This window comes from Dromaius novaehollandiae, chromosome 3 (assembly GCF_036370855.1).
Source record: "Dromaius novaehollandiae isolate bDroNov1 chromosome 3, bDroNov1.hap1, whole genome shotgun sequence".
Lineage (NCBI taxonomy): Eukaryota > Metazoa > Chordata > Aves > Casuariiformes > Dromaiidae > Dromaius > Dromaius novaehollandiae.
The window spans coordinates 5,905,940-5,933,167 of record NC_088100.1 but is presented as its reverse complement, the minus strand read 5'-3'; the positions used below and the strand labels follow the sequence as shown (position 1 = coordinate 5,933,167).

The following is a 27,228-nucleotide window of genomic DNA, read 5'->3' as shown; positions in this document are numbered from 1 at the left end:
GACTGAGTCACTTTATTGACTGTAGCGGATTTCTTACATTTTCAATTTACTGCTTAAAACAAGCATTTACACCTGGTTTATCCATATGGCTGGGAAAAGCAGATGAGAACATTATGCAGCAAAACTCTAATCTTGGTTAGGTACTCACTTCATATTTCATTAATTGCCAGATATTCTTCAGCATTAGGAAATGAAGTCAGCTGTACATTTTTTCTATGGACTTCTAGCTCTTTTGTATTTGTCAATGGTAGAATTTCTCCATTAAAAGATCCAGTTATGCTAAAGCACTTTCTCTAGCCAAATTATCATTTGGAAAACTTAGTAGTGCTTTTGATATTGACTTACCAAGAAAACGTTTGTTCATTTGTTTACAGGCTGCTGGCACCCTTAATGAGGCATAAGGTAATTATCTCTATTCCCCTCAGAGATTAGAGGCTTTCTGTAGTTGCTATGTGTAAAATCAGGACAAATGGGTATGAAAAAGAAGTAGACAAGTTTATGATGAGTATTTCCATCAGTGACTATTAAATGGTTAGGAAGCAGTACTGATACAGGAAGTCCCTGAACTGTTGATTTACTTTGTATCATACATGATGGTACTCTGAAGGACAGGATACTGAGCTCAGATGAATTTTTGTTTAGCTCTTTGCAGCATTTCTTATCTTCCCACTGGAAAGGCTGTAATCGGAGTGCTTTTGCAGTTATTCCTGTGTGGTTGGATCTTGATCTTAATATCATCAAACTGGCCTGACAGGAATGAACAAAAAGTCAGGCAAGGGGCCAACAGGGCTGTAATTCTGCTGCCCCAAGACAATGCTTGTGGCTGCTTAGTTAGGTTGATTTCCTCTTTGGCAGAATATGTCTCAGCTTAGTTAAGGTTCTTAATTCCTCATAGCATGAAGCTTAGCACTGAGCATGAATTTGACCTCTGAGAAGAAAAAAGATAATTATAAGTATGTGCAAAGCAGATCATTAATTGCTACCGATGCAGAGATTAAACTTTTCGATGAAAAATTAGAGGTTCTTATTGGAGCTCTGTACTTTTGAACAAGTTATTTAACACTGAATTAACGATGCTTACAGAGTCCCTCCTTCTCAGAAGGTGTGGTTGGCTCTTGCTTTGATTTCTGTGCTCCTCAAAAGAAAGAAACAAAGCTTTTAGGAATGATATACTGGTTTGGAACAATACAACTATATTTTCAGTATCAGGTTTTTTTCCACTACTCTGTCATTCCTCGTGCAGAAGAAGCCACAAAGTGGATGCATTTTCTTATCTCCTAACTTCAAGCTCATCATCACACTTTGGAAGGACGAGCTACAAGACTGATTGGGTAATAAGGTAAGCGATCAGTTGGTCTATCAGGGCAATATTTATTTTCAATCTAAATCTATTTCTAGGCATAGAGCTATAAGAAGCATCCTTCCATAGAAGGATGTTTGAGCCATACGCTCAAACACACATCAGCATTGTCTTTAGATACAGTTACACGCATACTGACATAGCACTTGTGACATAGAAGCAATTTACCCCTTGGAAATTGTGAGAAAATGGAGTATAAGCTTCAAGAAAGGCAGATATGCACATGTGGTTGTAGAATGGGATTTTACTTTTTTTATTTTCGTGTTTGCTGAAACAAAACAGAACTAGGGGAGAGCTTGATATAGATGACAAGAAAACATCTTTCAGGATCAATGTGATCTATCTAAGGTACAAGTGTGTTGGTGTGACAATGTAAGCTTCACTACATTGTTCTGTTAATATTCCTCAGCATGGATCTGGGAAGCAAATTGCCTGTACAAATGTGTTGCTTAATGCTGTGGCTTATTCAGCCCTTAATTTGTCTTCTGAGGATACCAGTAAGCAATTCAATTAGTGTTGATTGTTAGGTTGTTTTCCTGTTAAACAAACCTCTGTCACTTACAAACTGTACTAAATGTTTGAAATGTAAACACAGCCTGGAAGTGAATTTCAAGTTAGGAAATGCAAAAGCCTTTGGGAAAAAATATAAGCTGTAGAATGTAATAAATCTTAGAAGAAAGACAGATCAGTCCATTTGTATTTAAAGTAAGTAAATAGAAGCCTTTTTCTATAGGTAACAGATCAACCACAACACAGTGATCTCAGAAAGATTCCTTGAGTAATTTGTGGTAGAAGATCTGCTATAAGTCTTATAGGTATGTCTGATCTATATCATCCATGCCAAGATCCTTCTATAGTTATAGCATTTAGTACTTATTTCCTACAAAATCATAGGAAAATCATGCAGAGTAACACCTATCCTGATTTTTGTCCGAGTTAGTTGTGATCTATCTGTTAGATCAGTCCCTTTGCATGAGGATGGATGACCACATAACCCTTTGTTACAGGATTTGTTGTACCATCTGCGATCTTCAGTTGTGATTGATTGCAAGATCTTTATTAGGCCAAAGACTGAAGGTGCTTGATGGCTACAATAGTGTTATGCTCAGCTTACAAAGATAAAACGCTGTAAGATGTGGCATGATTTATAATGAACTATAGCAAAAGGAAATTTTTTTATATAGATTAGAGAAGCAAAAGAGGATGTTGGATGTGATACTTCTGGGAAATTCAGGATTTGAACTCTTTGCTTGGACATTTTAATTAAAGATACATTTTTATTGCTTCTCTTTTCTTTGGCAGACCACAATTAAATTAATTTGGATGGGCTTGGTTTGAATTTGCTGAAAAGGTGACAAGAAAACAAATATTACCAAAGCAGCTCTTTCACCAATAGGATTTGTGGCTGTCATTCTCATGGTAATTTCCCTGCTGAAGAGGTTACTCTGGAGGATGCACTGTACCAAATCATAGCCTAATAAATTATAGGCTGAACGAGCATAGTATAAACTGCTTATTAGTAGCTAGTAAGAGAGCTCAGCCATATTTAGGCTTAAAGAATTTAGTGGAGGCTGAAAGAGTTTAGTGGCAATGATTTACCACTTCTGGCTTTTAACATGATGTTTTGGGCAGACATGAAAAAGACCTCTTTGTGAATGTCTCTCTGTAAGATATCTGCCTAATGTTGCACAAGAAACCTGGGGTAGAACAATAAATTAAGCTCAGGACTTTCTTACTCCAGCTTGGTCTGCCAAACACAATCCCATCTCATTGGTCTGCACATCCACCTATTAGAAAAGAAAATTTTATTCCCAAAAAGCTTTCCATAGGAAAATGCTAGAAGGGGGGACTTGTAGGAGTTATGGTATCTTATGAAATTGTCAGTTATGTCACCTAGTTCCCTCACATTATTGTTTTTCTACATGGCTCTTTGCAGCTTGTCTGTTTCCCAAGCAGGTCTGCAGGGAAGATGCTGGTGCTGAACTGTTCCATTAAACTGCAGATGCTGGAGAAAATGTTAATGTGGAGCTTCCCTGAGTCCCTCAAGGTAACACAGAGCTGACTTGTCTTTTTTTGTGCTGTTTTACTCCATGAATCAGGACATTCGTCAGGGAATCAAAGTTGGGGGGAAATGGTTGTGGTTCTTGTGGACTGACCGGTATTTGTTGTTTAGATGACTACATCTGAGAGATCTGTTTGGTTCTGCTTACTAAACCAAGTCCACATTCTTAAAGAAAGAAGCAAATCAATCTGTCCCCTCTCCAAAGCAGTTAGAGTTGCTATAAGTGGACAATGGTTTATCTACATGGTAATATGCCTTACTGATGTGTGCGTATGTATGCATATATGCCATATGTGTGCCTGTATTTGAAAATCTAAATGTATGCTTTCAGCTCTGTGTTCCTGGTTCAGTTGCTGGCTTATAAGGGGAGATGACAGGTGCTACATTAGTGTGTCTCAAAACTGTCTTTCTTCCCTGGACTCTTTATCCTGCAGGTTTATGGAGCTGTGATGAATATCAACCGAGGGAATCCCTTCAGGAAGGAAGTGGTGGTGGACTCGTGGCCAAACTTCAAAGCTGTTATCACCCGGCCACAGAGGGAGGTAGATTGAGGTGTTTTTTATCTTTGTTCCTGAGCTATGGATCCAACAAAGCTTCCTCTCAGCTTTGAGAGCTTTGTGGATGGGGCTAGCTTTAGCTGGAAATGGGTGGGAACCATAAAATGTAATAGACCAGCTCAGGTGGATGCCAGCACAAAGCCCACTTTAGGGAATGTTGCTCTTTACTGAAACATACTGACTAGCAATTATAGGCTAATCAAAATTTCTATAAGGTGCATGCTGTAACTGATTGTAAACACCTGGATTGCGCTGTCTGAAGAGTAACTTGCATAGCTTCTGCAGAGATACGTTTTACTCGTGCCACTTGACTGCACTTCCCCAGGTTTCTTTGGTATCTCTAGACTTTGTGTAGACAGACAGAAAGAGCAGCCTTAGCTTGCAATAGGGCAGATACAGCTTCCAGGTGAAGGAAGGGTCTTTTCAGATCTTTTGTTTCATAACGGACCACAATAAGGAGAAACTGGGAAGGGGCATTGCTTCAGCCCCCCGTGTCCACCATGGAAAAGCAATCTGAGTTGCATGGATTTATATTGGGGGTGGTGGATGCCTCCTCGCTCCAGGCAAGGAAACAAGCTCTTGTTGGTCTGTAGTTTCACGTCAGGTACTGCAACTTGGCTCCTTGTGCTGTCAAATCCTTAGCACGCTCTCTGGGACAACCAGCTCTCTCCCCAACAACTCCCAGGCTAGCAAAACAGGAGTCAGCACAGGCCAAGGGCAATCCCCAGTTGGCAGTTTGGATATAGCCACTCTATCTTGGAGACTGAGGCTTTAATAGTATTGACATGGCCTGACTCTGCTATTTCAGCTCAGGGACAGACAACAGGCCTTGGTGCTATTTTGTTTACCAGGAGAGATGCAGTCTAAGTATTCTGGCCTCAGGGAGGTAAATAACACAGCACTGATTTTGGGAGAGACCAGTAGAAGGGGTGAGCTTTGATTAGGATTAGGCAAGAGTTTTGAGAAACTGCTGCCATGCCTAGGTTACTGTGCCTGTGTTTAGTGACTCCATTGGGTACATGAGGGCGAACTTCTTTTGCTGCTCTCTGCTCTTAAGGCGCTGTGGAGAGCAATAGATATTTCTGCTTTCTTGCTTGAGAGTCACTGCTGAAAATACCAAAGTATCCTAAAGAAGCCACTCTGAAGCTCCAACTATTTGTTGCATCTGTGGGGTTGGGTTTTGGTGAGTTTTGATTCCAGTCAGAAAGACGCAGGGGAGAGGGGAAAACTTTGTAATTCCTCCGTGTTTTTTCTCCCCAGAATGGCATGGATGACCTTGACCATTACACCAACGCATATGCAGTTTTCTACAAGGAGCTACAGGCTTACAAGGAGCTACTGGAAAACACAAACACTATCAACTGGGGACAAATTTTTCAGATACAAGGTATAGTACAGCTCTGCTTTGTTTACAAAAGCAGAATAGATGAACTAGCTGGCTTGAAAAGTCTTAAGGTGCTGTAGATCCTATTATTCTACTTTATATAAAGGTTTCTTGTATTTAAGTAAGGCATGAGATCCAGCATATGGCTTCTCCAACTTTTGAATTTCATCCATGTTGTATTCGCTATCACCATCTCAAGTTCTACTTTCAATTATTTCTTTGCTGGAAGACATTTTTTTTTTCTTTTTGTCGTAGGATTCTGTAGATGACTTACACACTGAGCACTAGTGATTGTGAATGTGGTAACTAGGGGTCTTTTGAAAGTCAGTGGTTGGAAGCCAAACCTAGACAAGATCAAAATGGGAAACAAGGCTGAAATTTTTAATGATGAAGGTTACTAATTAGTAAAACAAATTGCCTATGCAATAGGTGAATTCTCTCTGACTTGAAATTTTTGTATTAGGCCTGGGTAACTTACTAAGGCTCTGAATGTAAGAGTTAGATGGGCAGTCACTAGGAGAGGATCTGTGCATGTCATTGTTGTACTGGTGATCAGATTTGATATGTGGCAGCTTCTGATCTTCAGTTATATAAAACTATGGCCAGAGCGTGGAAAGAATCCTGTTAGTAATTTTGGAGGTCTCATATACCTGAATAGTTCAATAAAAGGTGTAATCTTGAGCTTTTATTTTTAAAATATGCTTTTGTTTTTAAAGTGTTTCAGTATTTAATTTTTTATATACACAGGGCTCCAGGATGGAATACGTGAAGTATCTAGAACTGTGGCTTTATCTAAGAAGGTAGATGTGAAAACATCCTCTTTCTGGATGGTTATCCATTCAGACCCAGATACACTGCCAGATGTCAGGTTTCGGTATGTAGGATCATGTCGATAAATTTTATCGCTATCACAATATATTCACAGAAAGTACTCTTACATCAAAATAATAGGAAGACTGCTGGGCTTTCTCTGTGACTGGGTCAAAAATTGGCTGGGGAATGACTTGGTAAAAAAGGACTACTACCTTAAATATTTTTAAAGGTTTTTCTTTAATCAGGGTATTGCTTTTGCTTTTTTATATTCCAGGATAGTTCCTGTCCCTTCCTCTCTTGGCATGTGAATAACTTCCAGAGCTCCCCTTTCCATCTTCTTTGAGTTTCCTGTGTTAAAGCTCCTTAGGTTTCCTAGATGGATCTGGGATTCCTGCAAAGTTTGTTTTTCAGAAGAGGGCTTTATAGAACTGTTTGAAGGCCTTCTAAGTTTTCTAATGTTCCTCTGCTTATCAGATAGGTCTGCCATCAGAGAGGAAAGGTAGGTGAACCAGAGGCTCATTTTTTCCTGGAACTTCTGAGCAGTAAATTTGAAATCCAGAGAGAATCCACCAATCTGAGAGGCTGAGAGATTAGAAATCAAATCCCTTCCACCTTCATGTGGCAGCTAGTATGACACTTGGGCTACTTGCCTTCCTTATCATGTTGTCCACTCTTCCTGCAAAATTAAAAACCCTCTGGAGTGTGTCATGTGTACTTAAGATTTCACATTTGCAAAGACCTAAAATAGTCAGGGGTAACACAGTGCAGAAAACATTTTATTCAGAAGAAACAATGCAATTTAAAAACATCCCAGGAGGAAGTTTAAAACCTTATTTAAATTAGATTGTTACTAGGACTTGGAGATAACTTGTCAATGACTTACATGGGAAATGTACAGAGGCCCTCCCCTACTCAGTGATTCCCAGACCTCCAGCCTAATGAGCTCAGCTGTCTTTGTTTCCCCTTTCTGGTATGGAGCTGTATTCAGCTGGTGAAGGTGTCTTTAAATCTAGTGCAGTTGCTTGGAGAATATTAGGAACAACTTTCTGCCTAATACATTTACTGTACTGTTTCTTAGGATGGACCCCAACTTAACAGTGGCTAATCTGGACATCTCCCATGCCAGCCTGCTCAATGAAACCTGGTCGCGGGGAGGCAATCCAAGGTGCCAGCAGTACCTTGCTAACCTCATTTGCTGCTTCCCCAGTGTCTGTGTCTTGGATGACAAAGGGTGTCCCCTCTCCTGGGGCCTGACAGACCAGTTTGCCACCATGATTCATGGCTATACTCTTCCAGAGCATCGGAGGAAGGGTTATAGCAGGCTTGTGGCTACCACGTTAGCTAAGAAATTACATAGCCAGGGCTTTCCGGCACAGGGCAATGTCATAGAGACGAATATGCCATCTGTAGCATTGCTGAAAAGCATGAATGCCCAGTTTCTTCCCTGCTCATTTTTCAGAATGATTCATACACCTTTTCATCTTTTAGCGAAACCTCACTTATAGCTCTACACTCAGTTCAATTCTTTGTGCACTATAGGAATTATTTTGTGACATTTAACAACTTGAGTTACATCAGATATCAGACAAGAGGATCCTGCGTAAGCCTAAAATCAAATGTGGTAATTGCTTGTGACTTCTCTGCTCATGGCAAACTGCTTGTGGCAAATCCAAAAGACTTAGGAATGGATGTAAGGTTAATAGTTTTGTTGTAATTCAGCTGTGCTTGATATTTCCTTCATGTTGCCTCTGACTGAAGAATTATTCCTTCGGTATAACCACTTTCTGGAATATCTACAACAGAATCCTTGGACATCTCTAACCCCACTTGTCTCACTTGATATCAGGCCTCTCCTTTCCTTAGGATGACTTAAAAGAGGTTAGTCTGTGAATTTAAGAAGCCGAGAAACCTGTCCCTGTCCTCCTCCACCCATTCTACTTCCATGTAGTCCCTTAGCTAAGAAAGGCCCTCTGCATGAGAGTCATACTGAGATTCAACTGAGTATGTACTACCATTTTTTTGCTGAATCTTAATCCTGAATCCTTTAGCTCTGGCCCAAACCGGCTTAACCAAGATCACACAGAAAGACAGACATAATGTAAAGGATTGAGCCTCGGTCAGTTGAGACCCAAGCTACTGTTTTAGCCACGGGCTCAACAGTAAAGTCCTGCTTTTGTTTCCAGATCAGTTACACCATGACAATGCATTAGCTTTGTAAACTTGTTAAGTAATAGTGAAATAAATACTTAAAAAAACAACCGTCTCACCAAATACTATGTTGTCCTTAGTGGGGAATTAAGTAATGGGTCAATTCCACTCCATTTTCTCTACATGGTGCAATAATAGCTAATACAATGGGGTTACACAATGTTGGCTTCTACCAAGCCCTGCACATTAGAGGAGCCAGGAAGTAAGTTTGTTGTCATAAAAGCACTCTGACAGACATTTATGTTTACATATATAGGGATTCATTCATATTCATATAGCTTCATTGAAAATCTCTAATTCCGGGAGAATGAAATTGTCCTTTCTCTAGTCTCTGTATTAGGGTGTAATGCAGATTTCCACTTATCTCAGTAGTGATAAAGTTCACTTATAAATGAACAAGGCCTGCTAAGTCTGAAATTATTTTCTTTGTGGTGCTCACCAGTTTTCTGCGAAGAAAAGAGAGGGTAAAACTTGCTCATTGGTTAAGCTGGATTTACAGCTCTGTGTAAACCAGCCTGCATGTATCACATCCTTGTGAACCTGACCCTAGAGCAGTGAAACATCTGCTGGGTGAGCTGCTTCTGCTGCCTGCTGATGCAGGAGATGGCATTTGAAGCCCTCCCTACCCGGGTCTGTCCTCCTCATCTCCTGAAGTATAACTCTGTTCAACACAGCATGAAAGAGTGATTTTTGCCACCTGCGAATCCGAACTGTGCTGCTTTGTTGCTATCAGCCAGATCAATCATTACATGATTATTCAATCCAAAAGAAATGCTCATTTTCTTCCTGCTTTTCACAGGCATATTAATTTCCACACATGGGTGTGAGATTCAGACAACACTCACCTGCCTCATTCTCCCCTGAGATTAGATGTGTTTTTGCAGCCCAGCTTTGGTATTGCCCTTCCACTACATCTGCGCTCCCCTGGGTCCAGATGTAGGTGGTCGCTCAGATCTGGGATTAGGGGCTCAGATGAAAGATGTATTCCCAAAAAAACCAGCCTAGTGCTGTGATTTTTCCCTTGCTATATGATACAGTGGAGTAAGTCAGAGACCACCAGCTTGCTTGAGTATGAGAAATCTCCTTGGGGCTCAGATAAATGAGTTTTATATTACAGCTTGCTCAGGCAGAATAGTGAAGACACTGATAAGTAGCTGCGAATGCACCAAGGTCTAGGTTGACCCTGTTTCAGAATAATTGGCATTGAAAAAAATTGATTCTACTTCTTGAGTTTGTTATAATAGGAGATTTGCTATAGACAGGATTTGCTAGAATGATGTCAAACTGCCCTGACAGGTCTATTTTCATGTATAGTTCGAGTAGTTTAAATTTAGATGAAAAATAATAATTACAAAACTGTAGCAAGAACTCCATCTTCTGCATTGCTCATTAGGTGAATTTCTGTTTGAGTGCACCAAGGCAGAATTTTAGCATACATCTGAGGCATGTACATCAAAAGCTTTTCAAGCTTTATAGTAAGAAATGTCTAGGCCATTACAATAATCTCACCTCCTCCTTGTACGACTGTATGTGAAGAGCTTCACTGTGCTTTTCTTAAGGTGGAGAGAATCCTTTCTCCTATTTCTGCAAGAGAGCACTGGCAAGCTTAGTATCTTGGAGCTGAAGAATGATGTCAGGTCATTCCTCCTTAATGGGAAACGGCACTGTGCAACTTTAACTACGAGTCAGACCCGAAATCTCATAAGTGATGTTGACTTTGCACGCTCATGAATCGATCAGCAATGGAAAACTCTCAAAGGTGTAAGTCTGTATTAAGAAATTACATTTTATTTACAATTGCATTAGTCTAAATTATCCAGTGAATCTCCAGGCCTTTGTCAACTGGAGTAAAGTACATGTTTTGCAAGGGACCTTTTCTCTCTGGATGTTTATACAGTGAGAAGTCCTTTTGTAGTTTTCTGCTAGATAACATAAGCTCTTCAAACTCAACGTCTCATCTCTGATATGTTCTTAGAGCTCTGACTGTTTTTGCAGCATTTTTCAAATTTTCAGCAGATTGTCTTCTCCTTTCTAATCTGAAGAGTCACGGCAGTGGGTAATACAACATGGATAATGGATCATAATTATGGTGCAGAAAGCATAGTTGAGGCGAAAAGCAATCTCAGGCAGATCTGTTGGCACATAGAAATTATTTGTTTTCCTGTCCAGTTACTATTCCAAGACTCAGGGAAGAAACAGTTATGGTGAAAAGTTTTGTGAATCCAGTTGGTCTTAAGTCTGCTGGGAAGAAAAGCTTTTGCCTGTGTGTATCCTGTCATGCAGTAATCTACACAGTGGATACCTCAGAGCTCATTGACTGCAAAGCATTGCTCTTGAAGGTACTGAAGTCGCTTGGATGAGATGGGAACAAGGACTTAATGCCAGTGCTTCAGAATCTGACTTTATTTCTAGATAAATTTCCAAACCAAATTCCAGAGGACATTTGTAACTTTTACGATTTCTCTAGGTTCCTGATATTGTATAAATTAGTTCAGCTACCTTTGGAGGGCTACCCTTTTCTAAAGATATGTTTATGTCCTGATCTAGACCACTTCCTCCAGTACCTCACAGAAGATAGTTTCAAATGGGAGGCCTCATATTTCACAGAGCGTCTGGTCCAGTCCTCTCTGGTTCTCTTTTGCACTTTAAAAATAACTAGACTTTATTATTTAGTCAGTATTTGTTAGATTTGTTAAATTTCATGTTATAGCCTCCAGTTATAGTGTGCCTATTTACCCATCTATCCCCAGAGACAAGCAAAGCAGTGATGTGGCAGCAGTTTCCTTGTGATAATTTGCCTTGTGAGCAATGTGTCACTACTGTGGAAACTGCTTCCACCGCACTGCACTGGTGCCTTTTACTTATTATAAAGTACACCAGAAAGCATCATGCCATGCAATGTCATCTAAAAAGCCTGGATCTCAGCCCAAATCACACCTCCACTGGGAAAGAGGACAGTGGGAGAGTTACTGTACCACTCTGTCAGTGAGCTTTGACCTTGGGAGGTATTGTGCTTTCTGTTACGCCTATGTCAAAAGTGTTTTTGGATTCATCTGAATCCAAAATCAGACTGGCTAAAGCATTGAACAGCCTGGACTGACCTCACAGCTGACCCTGTTTTGAGCAGGAGGTTAGCCTAGAGACCTCCTGCAGTCCCTTCCAACCTGAATTATCCTGTGGTCCTATGAATCTATTTGTGTTCCAGTTTTGCACCATAATTTTGCTTTTTCAAATTCAGCAGAATTTGAATGGGTGTAACTAAAAGCAAAATGTGACTGTGAATGGAATATCTGTGTTTACAGTTGCTGTATTGTGGTGAATTTGCTATATACATCTAGTATTTGGGGGATATCTCTGTGTAAACATGTTCCCAGCGCTGCTGGTAAGGTTCCTCAGAGACCTGAGTTAAGATTCAGTCATTAAATACTAAGGGACAGCCGTTAATGTTTAGGTTTAAGCTTTTGTTTGCCTACTGAACCTACTGAAGGGGCCATGTTCACAGCACCTCAGAGGAGTCAGGTCTGGAATAAAAGAAGTCCTATTTCTTTTTTGAAAAGGAGATTAATTAAAGCCTGAAGGAGAACCAGCTTTTGCAAACCTGGTTGGCAAGGAAGGAGAACAGAAAGGTGGAACAGAGCCAAAAGTAGAACAAAGACTCCAGGTGTTGGAAGGGACTGTGTAAAGCTGTGAAGGTTCCTGAAGTCTTCTGGGAAATAGAGAAAAGGAGAGGAGGGGAGAGAAAGGGGAGGGGAAAGAAGGTTTGAGGGGTTAGCCTGTTGGAGAGACAAGGTTGGACTTTGTACTTGAGAAAATGAACTATGAATTTCAGGAGAAGGATCTTAGAGAACCCAGCCTACAGAATGACTCTGAGGACACTGGAAAGGAAATGTGGGGTTACCCATTATATTATCTGTATCTCCTTATTTCTCCTGGTACTGACAGAAATGGTGTTTTTAGTCCTGTATGAAATCTAAGGTAATTGGACTCCATTTCTGTGGAGGTTTAATACAGAAAACATATGCCCTGGAGGTGTATCATAGAAAGCAAGAGAGAAAAAAGTGCTGTCTACGCAGATCCAAGAAAATGTAGATTACTTAATACCCCAAAGACTATTGGCTCTTCCTCCAAGGTTTGCCTCTCCTAAGCAACTGGCTCAAGTTATGCCAACCCTATCACTCAGATCTCCTTTGATTCAGGCAGCCTGGGCTAGAAACATAACAGTGGCATGTTGCTGGCCAAATAACTGCCAGGGAAGCTCTGAGCAACAGCTGTCAAGCTGCTAAAAATTCAAAGAATATGAGCTCTGGCTTCACATAGGTAAAAATCTTCACATGTTACCCCGCTGGCTGACTTGCTTATACATGCTGCTTTTCTTCCTTGCATCTGTTTTGGCACTACTAGCAGTGCACTGTAACTGGTTAACTAACAATATCTCAGGAGCATTGGTAAAGGTAAATAGCTTACATACATAGATCTTCAGAAGGGCCAGAGTTGCTACAGGGCTGGATGCCTGCAGATCTGGGAGAAGGTTGTGCTCAATGCATCCACATGCTAATTCCAGGGTGACATGACCTGCAGTGTATATGCCTCACAGGATGGCACTAATGGAAGGCCTCTCCACTTGCTAAATCTATGCCTGGAGCAGAGTTGGAGGCAAAAGTGCTTTTGCACAAAGGATTTTTAAATATCAGCAGATCCTGGACTAGAAATTCCAGCATTCTCTAAAAGGAGGAAAAAAGGTGGATTGAGACATTTCACTTTGCTAATATGCAAATATTCCATTTTTATTTTAGCTTTTAAAGTTTCATATTGCCTTTAAATATATGAATGCACAAACCAGTGCAAAGTTGAAGCTGCTCTCAGTTGTATGTGCTGTGCCATTTGAAACACAGTATGTGTCTGAATCCCTCATGCAGGGCTGGCAGATACAGTTTCAGAAAACCATGGTATGATTCTACTTCCCAAATTTTTAAAAATTTCGTATATTTTTTGAGCAAAGCATGCATTCCTGACAAGAGAGAGCTAGTGGCCTAAGACGGTCTACACGGTCACAGAAAAGTGAGAACTGCAGGTCACGATAGTGCATATTTCACAGTTTCTGAACATATCAAGAGTATAATCCTTGTCTTTTGCAAGTCCAGATAAGTTCTGCCATTGTCTTTGTTGGGACAAAGTTTCTACCTCTATATTCTGTCTTATTCAACCAGTTAAACCATTTTTACCAAACCTACGTAGTTGTTTTATTTATAGAGAGAAGAAATAATTTTCAGGTATGTACAGCTAGTGAGTATTTGATCTGAAGAGTGAAAATAAACATCTGACAAATCGTGATGCCTCAACAAAGAGCCTGAAGTGGTCGTATGATACATGATCCTGCCATAAGAAAGGCAGAATTTCAGGTCACCTAGGTAGTTCATGGTCAGTTCAGAGAAGACTGTTGACTTTGCAATCAAAAACCCCCATTGTAAAGTAAAGGTAGGGGAGCTTACTGAAACACTAATGTGAGCTTTGTAGCTTCTGTTTGCTTGACTTCTGAAATGTGTTTATGAGAAGAAAGTCTCATGGAAATGTGTTACTCTCCTCCTTCTACTCTTAGAAGTAGTGCCTGTTAACAGAAGAGCATAAGGTCGAAAATCCAGCTAGTTCATTAAGAATGTATACTTGAGACTAGGGATAAGGCTCTTCTCTGTTAAAGGCACAGATTCTCAATCTTCTTCAGGTGTCTGTTCAGTGCTTCTGTAATATGCCTCATTATGATAACATGGTGTGTCTGTCTAATTTGAATCTCTTACTCCAGCTTTTTGCTTCCTGTCCTGTTCCCAGTAGATATAAAGAAAAGTTTTTCCTTTCCTCTATGAAGATACTGACAGTACTAAGAACTTTAACTCCTTCACACTGCCTTCTGTTTCCTTTACCTCTGTCACCTTTAGTGTTTCCAAGATAATCACTACTGTTTCTGAGAATGTCAGCCAACACTTTCAGGGCCAGGACACTTGGCCAAGCACTGGAGCCTGATTGTCCCTGCTATGGAAAGGTGAATGGTCTTTGGTACAAATTTGGCCCAGCAGACTTGCTTGTTGTCCCAAGGAGTTCCTGGTCATGGTCTGGAGTCTAGCATGGCCCAGGGACTGTTCTCATGAGGCAGTTGGGATGCAGTTACCCTATTTTAAGGGTTAAAGGAGTTCAGTAGTGTGAACATGATGGACCATGCCAGCTGGCCTTAGGAGGTACAGGAAGAGTTTCAAGAAACAGAGAATCCATCACTCTTGCATACATTTTTCCAACAGTTAGTTATTCTTGTTAGAGATGCCCTTTTGTCTGAATTTGGGAAAAATCAGAGATGCAAAGCTGTGGGAGCTACCACAAAGAAGTAGAAGTATCAGGGAATGTCATATGTGCAGATCCAAACCCATCTGACTGCCCAGACCAAACAGCTCTTCTGTCCTGGGGAACTGAAGCTCTGAATTTCCTGCATCCACCACAGAGGCTTTGAGGTGCTTATTCTTGACGAGGATAGTGCAAGGTAGGCACAGCTTCATGGTCCATAAATGTAATTGTAAATCTGGACTTAGGAGCCTTCCTGGGGAATATGCTTTCAACAAATACACATTATTAAGTGAAAATTAAAGTAAGAAGGTGAAAGCTGAGGGTCTTTATTATTTTGTTCACAGGAAGCGTCTCCCCCTAGTAAATAAAAAATTAAAAAAAAAAATGCCACGTTGTTTTAGAGGTACTGGAAATGTTCATTAAGATGTAACGTAGTGAATGATTTTGGCCAAAGAATTAAGAATGCAGAAATCATGAAAATGTCATTTGAAAATTTTTGAAACAGATGCAGATTACAACTCTAAGAACGAGCTACAGCGCAGATTTTATAGGGTTTTGGGACAATGTTAAACCCAACAGCAGGGGTGAGGTCCAGGTCTGAAGAAGAAATTCCAGGGGGAAGGTGGAAGGTGAACCGCTGCAGGAGACTTGTGAAGAAGAGGAAGAGTTCCATTTTGGCAAGATTCTCACCAGCGCAGATCCTCCGCCCTAGAACAAAATGCGGAACAGCCATAAGAGCATCACAGCAGCTACTTCTTCTGTGGTGGAAGGGAATAAAAACTTCTGAGCAGCTGTAATTTTGATGAAGAACAGCAGGAATCTGTAACACTTAGAATGTTATATCCCAAGTATGCATAAAGAACAAGATAGCTCTTAAAATATCATTGACCAGTAAAACAGAGAATGGAGGATACAAGTATCATAATGAGGCCACCAAGTGTTTTCTTTTTCTTTTGCTTTGTCTAAATGAGCTGACTATATGCTTATATTTTGGGAGAAATGTATGGAAATGCCTTCTGAATTTCTTACTTCTGGTTTTCAAAAAATTTGTATTTTTCTTCATTTTCAGATTTTGACTTTACTCAGGGTCAGTTTTCTTTTTGGCTCCCACACCAATTTTGGAAGGCTTAGTCACAGGAAATTTGTTTCAATTAAATTTTGTCTGAACAGACCTTGCAAATTCACCAATGCTGGCTAGGGAGCAATAGAGGGGGAAAGTGGTGGAGGTAGTCTGTGGAGCCCCTAGTATAAGCTTGTCTTCAAATGCAGAGTGGATGTATGTTTTTCTCAGTCCTGGTCATATTCAGCAGTTTTTATAAACTTCCTTAATCATGGCACAATGATGCAAGGTCTGAATTAACAAAGGCATGAACTAAAACTTGATTTTAGCTCCCTCGTGTGACAGAAAGTGGAAAATGAGGAGTGACTGCATGGCTATGCTGTGAACTAAGCCCTCAGGGAATGCCCAGACCTGACACTTCCTGGATGTGCTTTTGGCTAGGACAAGGTAGGGAGAATTTGAGCCTGAAGATGGTGCAATCACAAGGTGCTGTTAGAAATAGGAAGCTGTGTACTGTGTCTCTGTTCTTTGGTTAATAAAAGGAGTGGCTTGAAGCCAATCTGAAGCTGACAAGAGTGGAAGATGTGTTGCAGACTTCAGTCTATAAAAGAAGTCCTATAAGTCTGGAATATCAAAAGTTTCCTTAATGAAAGAATGGATTTTACTGTGTGTTGGGTGGTGGATATCACAAGAAAAGGCCATATTCAGATGCCATACAGAATTAAAAATACACAAATAAGGTCTAGAAAAAACAGAGTATTGTGGGTATGATATAAAATTAACCAGAGACTGATGTACAAGAACTTAATTGAACAGTGACAGAGCTTGAAAAGCAGAAAGAATACCAGAGAAGTAGCAGTCATCACAGGACCCATGCTTTGGGCTATGATGTATCCATGTATCCTCTTCTTTGATTTTACAGGGAACTTGGGTATTTATTTAAGGCAATCCCTTTGCATAGGCACAGGATATGAGGACTTGATCTCAGATGTAGTTATTCAAGACGTTTAGACATGCTAGCTGAGAAACTAAGAACATCTGGAGGTTGAAGGAATGAGTAGACATTTGTGAGTACTCGACCTGAGCAGAAGTGTGTCCTGAGAAATTTTGTGAAATCTGGAATATGAAATGGTCCCATGTAAAAGAAAATGTGAGGAGGCCAGGTTTCAATAACAAAGAACCACTCATATGAATTAATCTTGTCTAAGATCTGTACTTCCAGTGGCAATAAAAAAAGAGAAGGTACCTGCTGAAAAAGGCATGAAAGCATCTTTCTTTACGAACTTTCCCTGGGAGTCAAGAAAATGTTCAGGATAGAACATCTCTGGTTTCTCCCACTGCGATTTGTCTTGCAGGACAGAGGTCAGCAAGGGGATGATGTAGGTTCCCTGTAAAATTAGACAGTAGAGTTATTCTGTGCAAAAATATGTTCTGTGGTGACTGTGATGGTGATAAGATCTTAACCTAAAGAAATTCTCCTGGACAACAAAATTACTCTGACTGCTGCTCTGTGACTTCACAAGAGAGTTCATATTTATCGTGGTCTCATAAATCACATTAACAGGTTTGAAAAAGGACAAATGATAAGAAAAGCAATGCTGTAAGTATCTCACCTTGGGAATGAAATAGCCTTTGAGAGTGACGTCTGCAGCAGTCTCATGAGGCAAGTCCAATGGCAGGATGTTAGCGAATCGCTGAACTTCATGGATAACAGCATCTGTGTATGGCATTTGAGTTCGATGCCCAATTCGTGGGGGGTTTGACCCTATCACTCTGTCTATCTCTTTTTGGACTTTTCCTGAGGAGAAAATCCACTGTAAGAGACACAGACTTATCTGTCCTGAGACATACTGTGCTTTACTGATGCAAAGTATTAAAAACCTCAAGGGAAAATAATGAATCCTCTCAAAATCTGTTTTTCCTTTCAGAAATAATGGGATGTGGACAGTGTTACAATGTCTGATTATTTCTTTACCAAAAAGAAAGCTCAATGGGCAATTTCAGAAGACTCTTTGGTGATCAATGTTTTCCCTTGCCAATCCTACTTATTGATATAAAAGTATATATTCTTGCAGTAAAATAACAACAACAGTAATAATGAAATTTCTTTTTTGAAATATCATACTCGGTTCTGGATCTTGTGTTTTTATTTGTCTTCTGGCAGGTGGAAGGCAGTAACTTCAAATCATTTTTGCAGATGTAGTGGAATGCCCCTTTTTGAAACTCAGACACAGTACAGGTCTCCTGCTTGCATGTTCTATAAGCTTCTGTGGGCCCGAATAGATAGCAGAACTGTCATTTGTGTGTGAATCTCTGCAGCCCCTCTCAGTTTCAGGTTCATGGAAATTAAACCTAATGTCTTTATACCTAAAATTTTGCAGATTTAGCCAGCAATTCTAAATTACCATTTCCTGGTACAAGACAGTGTAAGTAATATCCCAATCCAAAGAAAAAGAATAAATATTTCTTTGCTGTGGTCCATTCTGGACCATATTTTGGCCAAGGTTATCCAGGATCCTTTTTATTTTTTTGTAGTCCAGTGAATAAGAAATGATTTTCAATTTTCTCCCTTTCTTCAGCCTAATGTTTCTTGCTCTGACCAAGAGGCGTCTCAAAAAACCCAACTTGCTTCCTAACAACCCTGTAACATGGACTGGAATGCAGCTATTACGCAAAGAGCAAATCTCTAAATCTTCTCAGACATTCAAAACCCTCAGCACCATCTATTTTAAATCTTCTCAGGTCTTTGGTTTATGAAGATCTCAGTTCTGAAGGAAACCTTGAACAATTTCATTGCTTAGCACAGGACAGCTCCATTTTTTTTACTGAGGTTTTGCTGAGAGCAGAGTCTGGCCCATGTGAACTTGGTATATAATCTACCAGTTGTCTAACTAGTATGACCCTCACTGGCTCTGAACCATAGGGCACAGCAATCCCTTGATAATTATCAGCATGAATTTTTGGATTGTTTAGCTCAGTGTATTGACTGATACACTGACCCTCAAGGTCTCTGACCAGTTCCTAAAGCCCTGAGTGTAACAGCATATGTCACAAGACAACTTACTCTGAATTTCAGGGTACTTCAGCATCAGCAGAAAGCTCCAGTTTAGTGTGGTGGAAATTGTCTCAACACCAGCGGTAAACAAATTGCTCACCAAGCTTAGCAAATTGCCATTATGGAAATACCTATTGGTAGTGGATTTCTCCTGAAAGAAGAAGTGGATGAGATAAAAGGATGAAATATTAAAGACTTTTTGTGGGAAAATGAAGTTTGGCTAGCTAGCTAAATATTTTACTAAGAAATACATCTTATATTTTTAAAAGAGTGCGAAAGAGATGGAAGAGCTTTGAGCTTGGGCCTTGAGAAGTCTGTTGATAGTGATTTTGTTTTGCATGGTCTCTGTGCATATTTGGACCAGCTGCAAAAATAGTTAGGCTTCTGCATGAAAAAGGTAACCAAAGTATGTGCTAGCCTCCAAATAAAGATACCAGTAAGGCCCAGGTACTGCTTTTGTTCTGTAATGGCTTATGTTTGTGAAAGAGCCATAAGCACTAGGACAAGATAGAGAATAGATAAGAAGATAAAGCCTCAATAAATATAACAATATAGTCCAGAGAAAAGCTGAGAGAGAAAACTTTTTTTTGTTTAAATGCTGAGTGAAAGGCTTTGGAACTGCAAAGACACAATCTCTTATACAAGCCTGCATAACTGTTTTGTTCTAGACAGGTAAAATACCCATTCAACCCTACTAGTTTGTAAGACATACATTTTTTAAAAGATAGACTCCCAAAGAAATATAGGTGTAATTATAAGGACTGAAAGAGAATTGTAAATGTCTTCATATAACCATGCGAGTTTGAAGTAATGAGAAAAAGATTCAGTTACCTCCTGCTGTTTGACAAGGAAAGCATCAATAAAACTTCTCTGATCATTTTTATCCAGAGTTTTGAGATGTTCTATAAAAGTAACTTTTATATAAGTATGTAATTCATCTCTGTTTTGAAGAAGAGTCTTCTGAGCCCTTAGGAGGAATCCAAGGCATGGGAAGATGTTGTACATCTACAAGAGCAAAAGACATTACATAGAATTTACCAGCCAAAAGTCTGAAAGCACTTTACAGAAGCAAATGAATACTATTGTGACCATTTTGCAGATAAAAAGGACAAAGACATAACTTTAATATATAGAACACAAAAAAAATGACTGGACAAGTTCATGGTAGAAAAACCATCAAGGCCTGTTGAATACCAGGAACCTCTCAGACACAAATTACTGGGAGCTAAGAGACTTGCTTTTCAAAAACAGCACAAGTGTCTAGCTCAGACAGCTGCAATTGGCTGCCAGGGAGACTTGATGGTGGGACAGAGGGATCTTTGGACAGACCTGTGTAGCTACGCTTATGTTCCTGACAAATTCTCCCTCCTCATGGACCAAATCTACCATCTTTGAAAAGCAGCAAGTAGTAGCAAAGATGCAAAGGCCACCATAGTTATTTCATATGCATTTTAGACTCTGTCACCACACAAACATATACTGAGCACAATTTCAACATATGAGGAAAAAATGAGAGTAAAACGCCTTATTTTGCTACTATTGTAACAGTATGAATGGTGGTATGTAAAACCCTTGTCCTTTTGTGAATAAATTAGAACTACTCAGATTATCCAAGGGATCTATGCAGCTGACTGGAAATGGTTAAAAAAACTGAAACTTCAATTTTTTTTACAAAAAGAACCTATAAAACCTGCTAGCTGAAATGTTGTCTTATTTTATTATTTTGGCCAGCTATTCTGCTATATTTTTTGTTTTTCAAAGAACGAAGCAACAGAAGTGGAGCTAGTGTGCTACAGCATTGCATAGGGATATCAGAGCATGTTACTCATTGAGACATTTCTGTGTACTAAAAGGATGGGAAAATATATTCAGTGCCAGAGTTCGTCATATAGGTAGACCACATGCTTTGCAGCTTCTTCCTGCACCATGTTCTGAGAGAGTGCACTATATTGCTTCGTCTCTGATTTCTCAGGAAAGAGACTGTCTGGGGAGAAGGCTGCTGCTGCAGAAGTAATTCAGGTAGCATGGTCCTGACTGTCCTTTTTGCTCATGGTCCTTGAGATTGGGCCAAGGAAGGAGTAAAAGCTCTGGCAAAAGTAGCCATCTCCCCACCACTGTCTTTAAGGACCCTCATGCCTCTTCCCTGATGTGTAACTAGCTTTGTGCTCCAAGGCAGAAGTTCCTGCTGCCTCCACAATAATTATTCCAGCCTTCATTCAGCCTAGTCCACAGAGGCCCAGGGTAGAAAACAACTTCTGTCCTGGCACTCATTTCATGGTCCCTGAAATGGATTATTTTCTACATCCATATCAGTCACACCAAGGGAGCAAATAGCTTAGAGCAGGGAGGAGGTGAGAATAGTCTGATTTTTTCAGTGTAGATTTAGCACTCATCAAAATATGGCCTAGGTCTTTTTTTAAGAGATGAGGTGCTTTGATTGTTTGCTTGAAGATTCCCAGATTGTCTCTCAAGCTTTGTTTTGCCCCAAGTATTGATAAAGCTAAGTATTATCTCTCAGTATCTCAGATTTTTATGGTTATCAGAAATGATTGACTGCCAGAATAAGGGTGTACTGTTAGTATGTTCATACTGCATCCAGTGCAATTACAGCATAAAAATATTCAACATTACCGTAACAAAAGGGTTCCCAGCAAGCCTCACACTTTCATTGGTCAAATTTAGTAGTCTTATAAATCTGGAGTCTTTGTAGTCAAATCGTTTTCCAAGTAATATTGACACAATTATATTAGCAACTGCTGCATTAATGATTTTACTAGGATCAAAGGGCTTTCCTATACAACAAAGAAAAGAACATATTACATTGTGTAAAGAGGCTGTGTAAATTTAATACTAGATTATTGCTACTTATTGTTCTGTTATTATTGATTGTTTTTATGATTATTGTTATTTTCTTTTAGAGAATGATGCCAAGACACAAAGATTGCCAGACACGAGCAGACCTGTTGGATTCCTTGGCAGTCTGAAACAGCACTAGATCTCTGATTTTATGCACTTGAATCCCACTCTAGATTTCCTTTGATTGAAATGGGAGCTGAGGCACCTGTGTCATCTGCAGACCTCTTTGAACAGGCACCAAAACACTGAAATGTAAGTGTGAATCTGAATGTGAATCCCACCAGAGAGTCTCTCTTGGGCAAGCTTAGAAAACCTGTCACCATAGACTCTGTCTTTGCTTTGTGGTCTAGTGACACCAAAGATTCTGAGCCATTTGATCAGGCCCATGAAAATGATTTCCAATGAGATGTAAAAGAGCTTCCTTTCACAGAATCACAGCATCACAGAATGGTTGAGGTTGGAAGAGACCTATGGAGATCATCTAGTCCAACCCCCCTGCTCAAGCAGGGTCACCTAGAGCATGTTGCACAGGGCCAGTTTTGAATATCTACAGAGAAGGAGACTCTGCAACCTCTCTGGGCAACCTGTTCCAGTGCTCTGTTATCCTCACAGTAAAGAAGTTTTTCTTCATATTCAGATGGAACTTCCTGTGTTCCAGTTTGCGCCCATTGCCTCTCGTCCTGTCACTGGGCACCACTGAAAATAGTCTGGCCCCATCCTCTTGACACCCTCGCTTTAGATATTTGTATGCACTGATAAGATCCCCTCTCAGCCTTCTCTTCCCAAGGTGACATAGGCCCAACTCTCTCAACGTTTCCTCATAGGGGAGATGCTTCAGTCCCTAATCATCTTCGTAGCCCTACGCTGGAGTCTCTCCAGTAGTTTCATGTCTCTCTTGTACTGGGGAGCCCAGAATTGGGTACAGTACTCCAGATGTGGCCTCACCAAGGCTGAGTAGAGGGGGAGGATCACCTCCCTCGACTTGCAGGCAGCACCCTTCCTAATACACCCCAGAATACCATTGGCCTTCTTGGCCACAAGGGCACATTGCTGGCACAAGGTTATCTTGTCCACCAGGACTCCCAGGTCCTTCTCCACAGAGCTGATTTCCAGCAGGTCAGCCCCCAACCTGTACTGGTACATGGGGTTATTCCTCCCTAAATTAGATCCTAATTTATATCGGGAACCCTTTGGGGCAAAAGACTATGAATCTACACAGAGCTCAGCCAAGTGACATCTGCTAGAACTTCAGAAGAAACCTTTCATATTTGTGTCAAGCAACTGATAGGAGCCAAATTCAGCGGGACTGATACAGCCTGAAGAACAGCACTTCTTTTAAAGGCCAGAGTTTGAGAAGGCGATGGGCAAGCCTCTGGTTGTTTGAACAAAACTTAGAGATCTGAAGAATGAATCATCTACCCACCTTCTTGTGACCCAATGGTGTCTGCCAGATACCCATATTCCTCCACAATGCGGTCCTCAATGGCCCTCTTTCCCATTCCAAAGTCTCGTAAGGTTGTGAGAGTAAATCTTCTCATGACTTTCCAGTTTTCACCATGAGCAAATACAACCCCTGAAGCCAGAGAAGATTTCAAGGCAGCAGAAGAATTTAAATAACTAATTTGTAGATATATAATGTAGATATTTAATATCAATCACTTTTAAAACAGGTTAAATTCCATTTGGCTGAGAAAAATACCCACAAAAACTTCCCTTAAGTATGCATGAGCTTTTTGCTGCACAAAAATAAAGACAGTAAGCTATTTAAAAGGTGTTTAATTAAATCTTAATGACTCTTGAAAGACAGCTGCCACTAAAAGAATAGGAACATTGGAAATTCAAATTCAAACTGCTAGGCATTATACTTTGGAAACTGGAATCGAACTTATAGCCAATGTCACTGATGACTGCAGTAAATACCTGACTAGGCACAAATGTCTTCGCAATTTAAGTTGGACCTTAAAACCAATCAATTTTGCATTGGAATTGCTACACACCGTAAAACTACTTTAGTTATATTTTTTCAAAAGAAAAAATAAGGCATGAAGAAAGCTTACATGCAGTAATGTGACTAAATGATAGAAGAAATTATGAAAATGTCTGCTGAATTATTCCTGAATTTGTCAGAGAGGCTTAGGAGATGTAAATAGGAAATTCAGGTGCAAAATGAGAATGAAGTTTGGGTGTCAAATTTTCATTTGGAAACCCAGGCCAGTATACAGTGTTTCCCTCATTAACATAAATCCCCAATTCTGTACGTGTTCCATCCTACTGTCACATGTAGATTTCAAAAATACTACTCACCATTTGAAATGAGTAGTATAATAGTCACATGAATTCAGAAAAAGGAGGTTTTATGCTAAACTCCAAACAACAGAAGCCCAGAACTACACCATGAGAGTTAGACTTGCTTCCCCTGTCATGTGTGTCCCTGTTCTAAATCCCGAAAGTGTGGCACTGTCTCCATTAGCCTTTTTGCAGTGGGAATAACTAGGTAGACATTGATTTTTTTGCATACAGATAGTTACAGTTGTTTTTGTTGTCATTGTCAACAGCTTCAAATTTGAATAGATCTGTTGAAGTCAGTGAAATTACCCCCTATTTCCACTGCCTAATATGACCTCTGATCCAAAGTGATGTGTTAGCCTCTACTGCTTCTGTAGTAAAACCTTTTTTGTATAAGTCAAATGAAGAACAAGAAAATCAACTCACCATTTCCTTTGGTCAGATCTTCGAAGATTGGGATTTTAGGTCTCTCTGCAAATGCATCTGCCTGGTTTACAAGAGCATCCTTCACTGTCTCATACCCAGAGATCACTACTATTTTCCTTTGCCCCATCTGAACACTGAAGACTGGACCATATGTTTTGGACAGCTGATAGAAGAAGATAACAGTGATTTACAGCTTTTACAGTCTACAGAGAAATTCACAGCCCTTCAGTGCTGCTTATCCTCCTGTCCTGCCTCTAGGTTACCACAGTGTTAAATTCTTAATAGGAATTCTTAATGGAGGAAGAGAACTTACTTTAATAATGTTAATGTGCCAGATATTATATGACTAATGACTAAATGGCACAGCCAGGGGTAGAATCTCGATGTGCTAAAAGGAGCAGAAGTATTAACAGCTTAAACCATCAGTCATTCAAGGATTGTACCCATGAGCCACTTATAGTCTCCTCTGTGCTGACAGATCTGTCTTCCCTCTGGAAACCATGTAAATTCAGTTTTATGACTCATGTTTGCACCCTGATGCCTATGCTACTATGTTTCTTTTGTTTAGGCAGTTCCACTTCAGACTAATTCAACCATTCAATCCTTGGCTATTATTCTTGTATAAAAAAACAGTGCGTTTCTGGGCCAGGATATAGCCTTGGGAACGTTCTCACTATTTATATGTGACTACATTCACCATGAATCTTTCTGCAAAGGGGATCCTAGAGATGATGTTTGGCATAAGCTGGTAGCTGTTTAGCTTGCACAGGCGGATTCGTATTCACACAGCTCAATGATGTTCTTGAGTCTCCTAACAAGAGGAGGTAGTTTTCCTGCCTGCACTTAACTTCTAGTGTGTTTGGACAGAGAAACACAAGGCAGATATTTACCAGTGATATAAAGAATGTTCATCAGCTGTGTTGAGAAAGTCCAGCCAACTGTATAAAATGACATAGCAGCAATGACATGTATCAAATTGAGAGTAACTTCTTTGATGGTGAGATTGTTATTCCAAACTCCTGTAGCTGTGGCAAAATTTGATCTTTTCAAAGTGTGTTCTCCAGTCAGGGATCTCCAACATTTGAAATGTCAATGTTACAGATGAGTATATGGTTTTCATTTGCATTTAGACACAGAGTATGCGTGAGTTTTAAACCCTGTGCTAAGCTCATATCAGAGGACCAACCTCCTCCATTGGGATGGATCCACTGGAATTACAGCAGAGGCATGTTGGTTCTCTTAGCATGGAAAGAGATGGAGTCTGCTTTTGCCAACCCAATTGTCCTGCTTTGGATAACTACAGATGATTTTCCAGATACTGTATCTGAGTGATCTTTGATCTGTGGTTGTAACATACATGTGAATGTGTAAGTTCAAATATCCCTTTTAATATCATCAACAAGTAGGATATGTGGATTTCAGTGTCTAAGCAGGAAAGAGAAAAGGAGGAGGAAAGGATCAGTTTCATAAAAGTCTTCTGACTCAAAAATCAGAAAAAAACCTACCACAAAATAAGCTAAGAAAGCACTAGAAGAAAAATGAAAGATTTATTATCCAGGTTTGCTTAGATCTTTGCTGTATATTATGGCAACTTTTGGCGCTTCATGTTGAGAGTATGTAGTGCTCTTCAGCTTCAGGGAACAAAGAGAGCTTGTTCTTCATTAGAGGAAAGTGATATGTAAGGGGCTGTCAACTCAGTGAAGGCACAAGGTTGTAGTTGCTACCCCAGATATTTTAACTATGGCTATGTAGGCCATGAAGGGTTATCCCACTGCTCTAAAAATCCCTCCTTTCACTGAATCTTTTCACCAAAATGCCACAAAAATAAGGTGTTTTGATTTCAGAGTTGTTTAGGGCTGAAACCAACGCTCATGAAGTTGCAGGGAGTTGAAGGGAGAAGGTGTTACTGTAAACAACAAATCCTGCTGTGTTCAAAGTTTTCCACCCAAATAGCAGTCTCCTGTTTCTTGCTGTAGGTCTATGTCATCTCTGGATGTGACACCCAGGCTGTGGTAGGGGAAACTCTCTGACATCTGGAACAGTGTGGCTTGATGATATGGGCCGTGATGGAACAGCAAAAAAAAATAATGGTTACCTGCAAATAAGTCCTGTAGGGTCTCTTCAGATCAAACAAATGAAGATTTCCAATGATAGGTAATGCTCGTGGTCCTGGCGGGAAGTTCTTCCTCAGGTAGCCATTCCAGAAACCTCCTATTTTCATAATGAATAGAAAAGTCAGGATGAGCACTAAGCCCATGGAAGTGCAGTTGCTCCAGTCCATCTCTATTCAGCCAAGTATTTGCTGCAGAAGGTCAAAGAGAAACAAAAATCCAGATCCCTGTCTTCTTGCAGAAATTTGCTGTGAGAGATGCTTGTACTAGTCCATAAACCTCTTCTCCAGTGAAGGGTATATTTTTCCCATGGTTGGTGGCAGGTTTGGTCTCCTCCCATGTGCTTGCTGATGATTGCTCAGTACGGTACAGAACCAGGTGAATGTTTGCAAGCCAAGCTTGCGTGACTGAGTAAGTGTGTATCTTGTGCCTTCCAAGAATGAAAGTTCAAGAACATGGGGAATCAAAGGTCACCAGCCTCACGTTTGGTAAACAGTCATGCATTCTGTCTGCTGTTCAGGTCATTGATTAGTTATATTTCCCCTAATAGTGCAGGCACAGCCTCAATGCCCTGAGCACCCTGAGCAGTGAAATCAAAATGCCAGATACTGAAATGATTAGTGCATAGAGAGATATTTTTTCCCAAGTGCTAAGTATTGGTAAAACTTTGCTCCCATTGAATTCTTTGGAGGTTTAAAAGACTTCACTGGGGGCAGGATTAGA

General features: G+C 40.1%; 2 protein-coding genes across 2 annotated transcripts; one reads left to right on the top strand and one right to left on the bottom strand.

Annotated features, from left to right (window-relative positions):
- Window positions 1-145: 145 nt before the first annotated feature.
- On the top strand, window positions 146-8,487 carry GLYATL3 (glycine-N-acyltransferase like 3). Its single transcript, XM_064508302.1, has 5 exons — window positions 146-3,407; window positions 3,857-3,964; window positions 5,240-5,366; window positions 6,111-6,237; window positions 7,255-8,487. Exons 1-5 carry the CDS (start codon window positions 3,330-3,332, stop codon window positions 7,679-7,681), a joined length of 867 nt encoding a protein of 288 aa, XP_064364372.1. The 5' UTR covers window positions 146-3,329; the 3' UTR covers window positions 7,682-8,487.
- A 4,863-nt stretch (window positions 8,488-13,350) lies between these two features.
- On the bottom strand, window positions 13,351-26,901 carry LOC112979554 (cytochrome P450 2K1-like). The gene is made up of 9 exons (XM_026093849.2): window positions 26,490-26,901; window positions 24,395-24,557; window positions 23,106-23,255; window positions 21,458-21,618; window positions 19,658-19,831; window positions 18,836-18,977; window positions 17,385-17,569; window positions 17,018-17,159; window positions 13,351-15,419 (listed from the first exon to the last, which is right to left on the bottom strand). The coding sequence occupies exons 1-9, from the start codon at window positions 26,673-26,675 to the stop codon at window positions 15,232-15,234; spliced, it is 1,491 nt and encodes a 496-aa protein (XP_025949634.1). The 5' UTR covers window positions 26,676-26,901; the 3' UTR covers window positions 13,351-15,231.
- Between the last annotated feature and the right edge of the window lie 327 nt (window positions 26,902-27,228).

Coding starts and splice junctions, on each gene's coding strand:
- GLYATL3 (XM_064508302.1), top strand. CDS start 3,330: ATGCTGGTGCTGAACTGTTCCATTAAACTGCAGATGCTGGAGAAAATG. Junction 3,408..3,856: donor GCTTCCCTGAGTCCCTCAAG/GTAACACAGAGC, acceptor TTTATCCTGCAG/GTTTATGGAGCTGTGATGAA. Junction 3,965..5,239: donor TCACCCGGCCACAGAGGGAG/GTAGATTGAGGT, acceptor TTTTCTCCCCAG/AATGGCATGGATGACCTTGA.
- LOC112979554 (XM_026093849.2), bottom strand. CDS start 26,675: ATGGACTGGAGCAACTGCACTTCCATGGGCTTAGTGCTCATCCTGACT. Junction 18,978..19,657: donor TCCTTGTCAAACAGCAGGAG/GTAACTGAATCT, acceptor TTCTTCTTTCAG/GAGAAATCCACTACCAATAG. Junction 17,570..18,835: donor GAAGTACCCTGAAATTCAGA/GTAAGTTGTCTT, acceptor TTTTCTCCTCAG/GAAAAGTCCAAAAAGAGATA.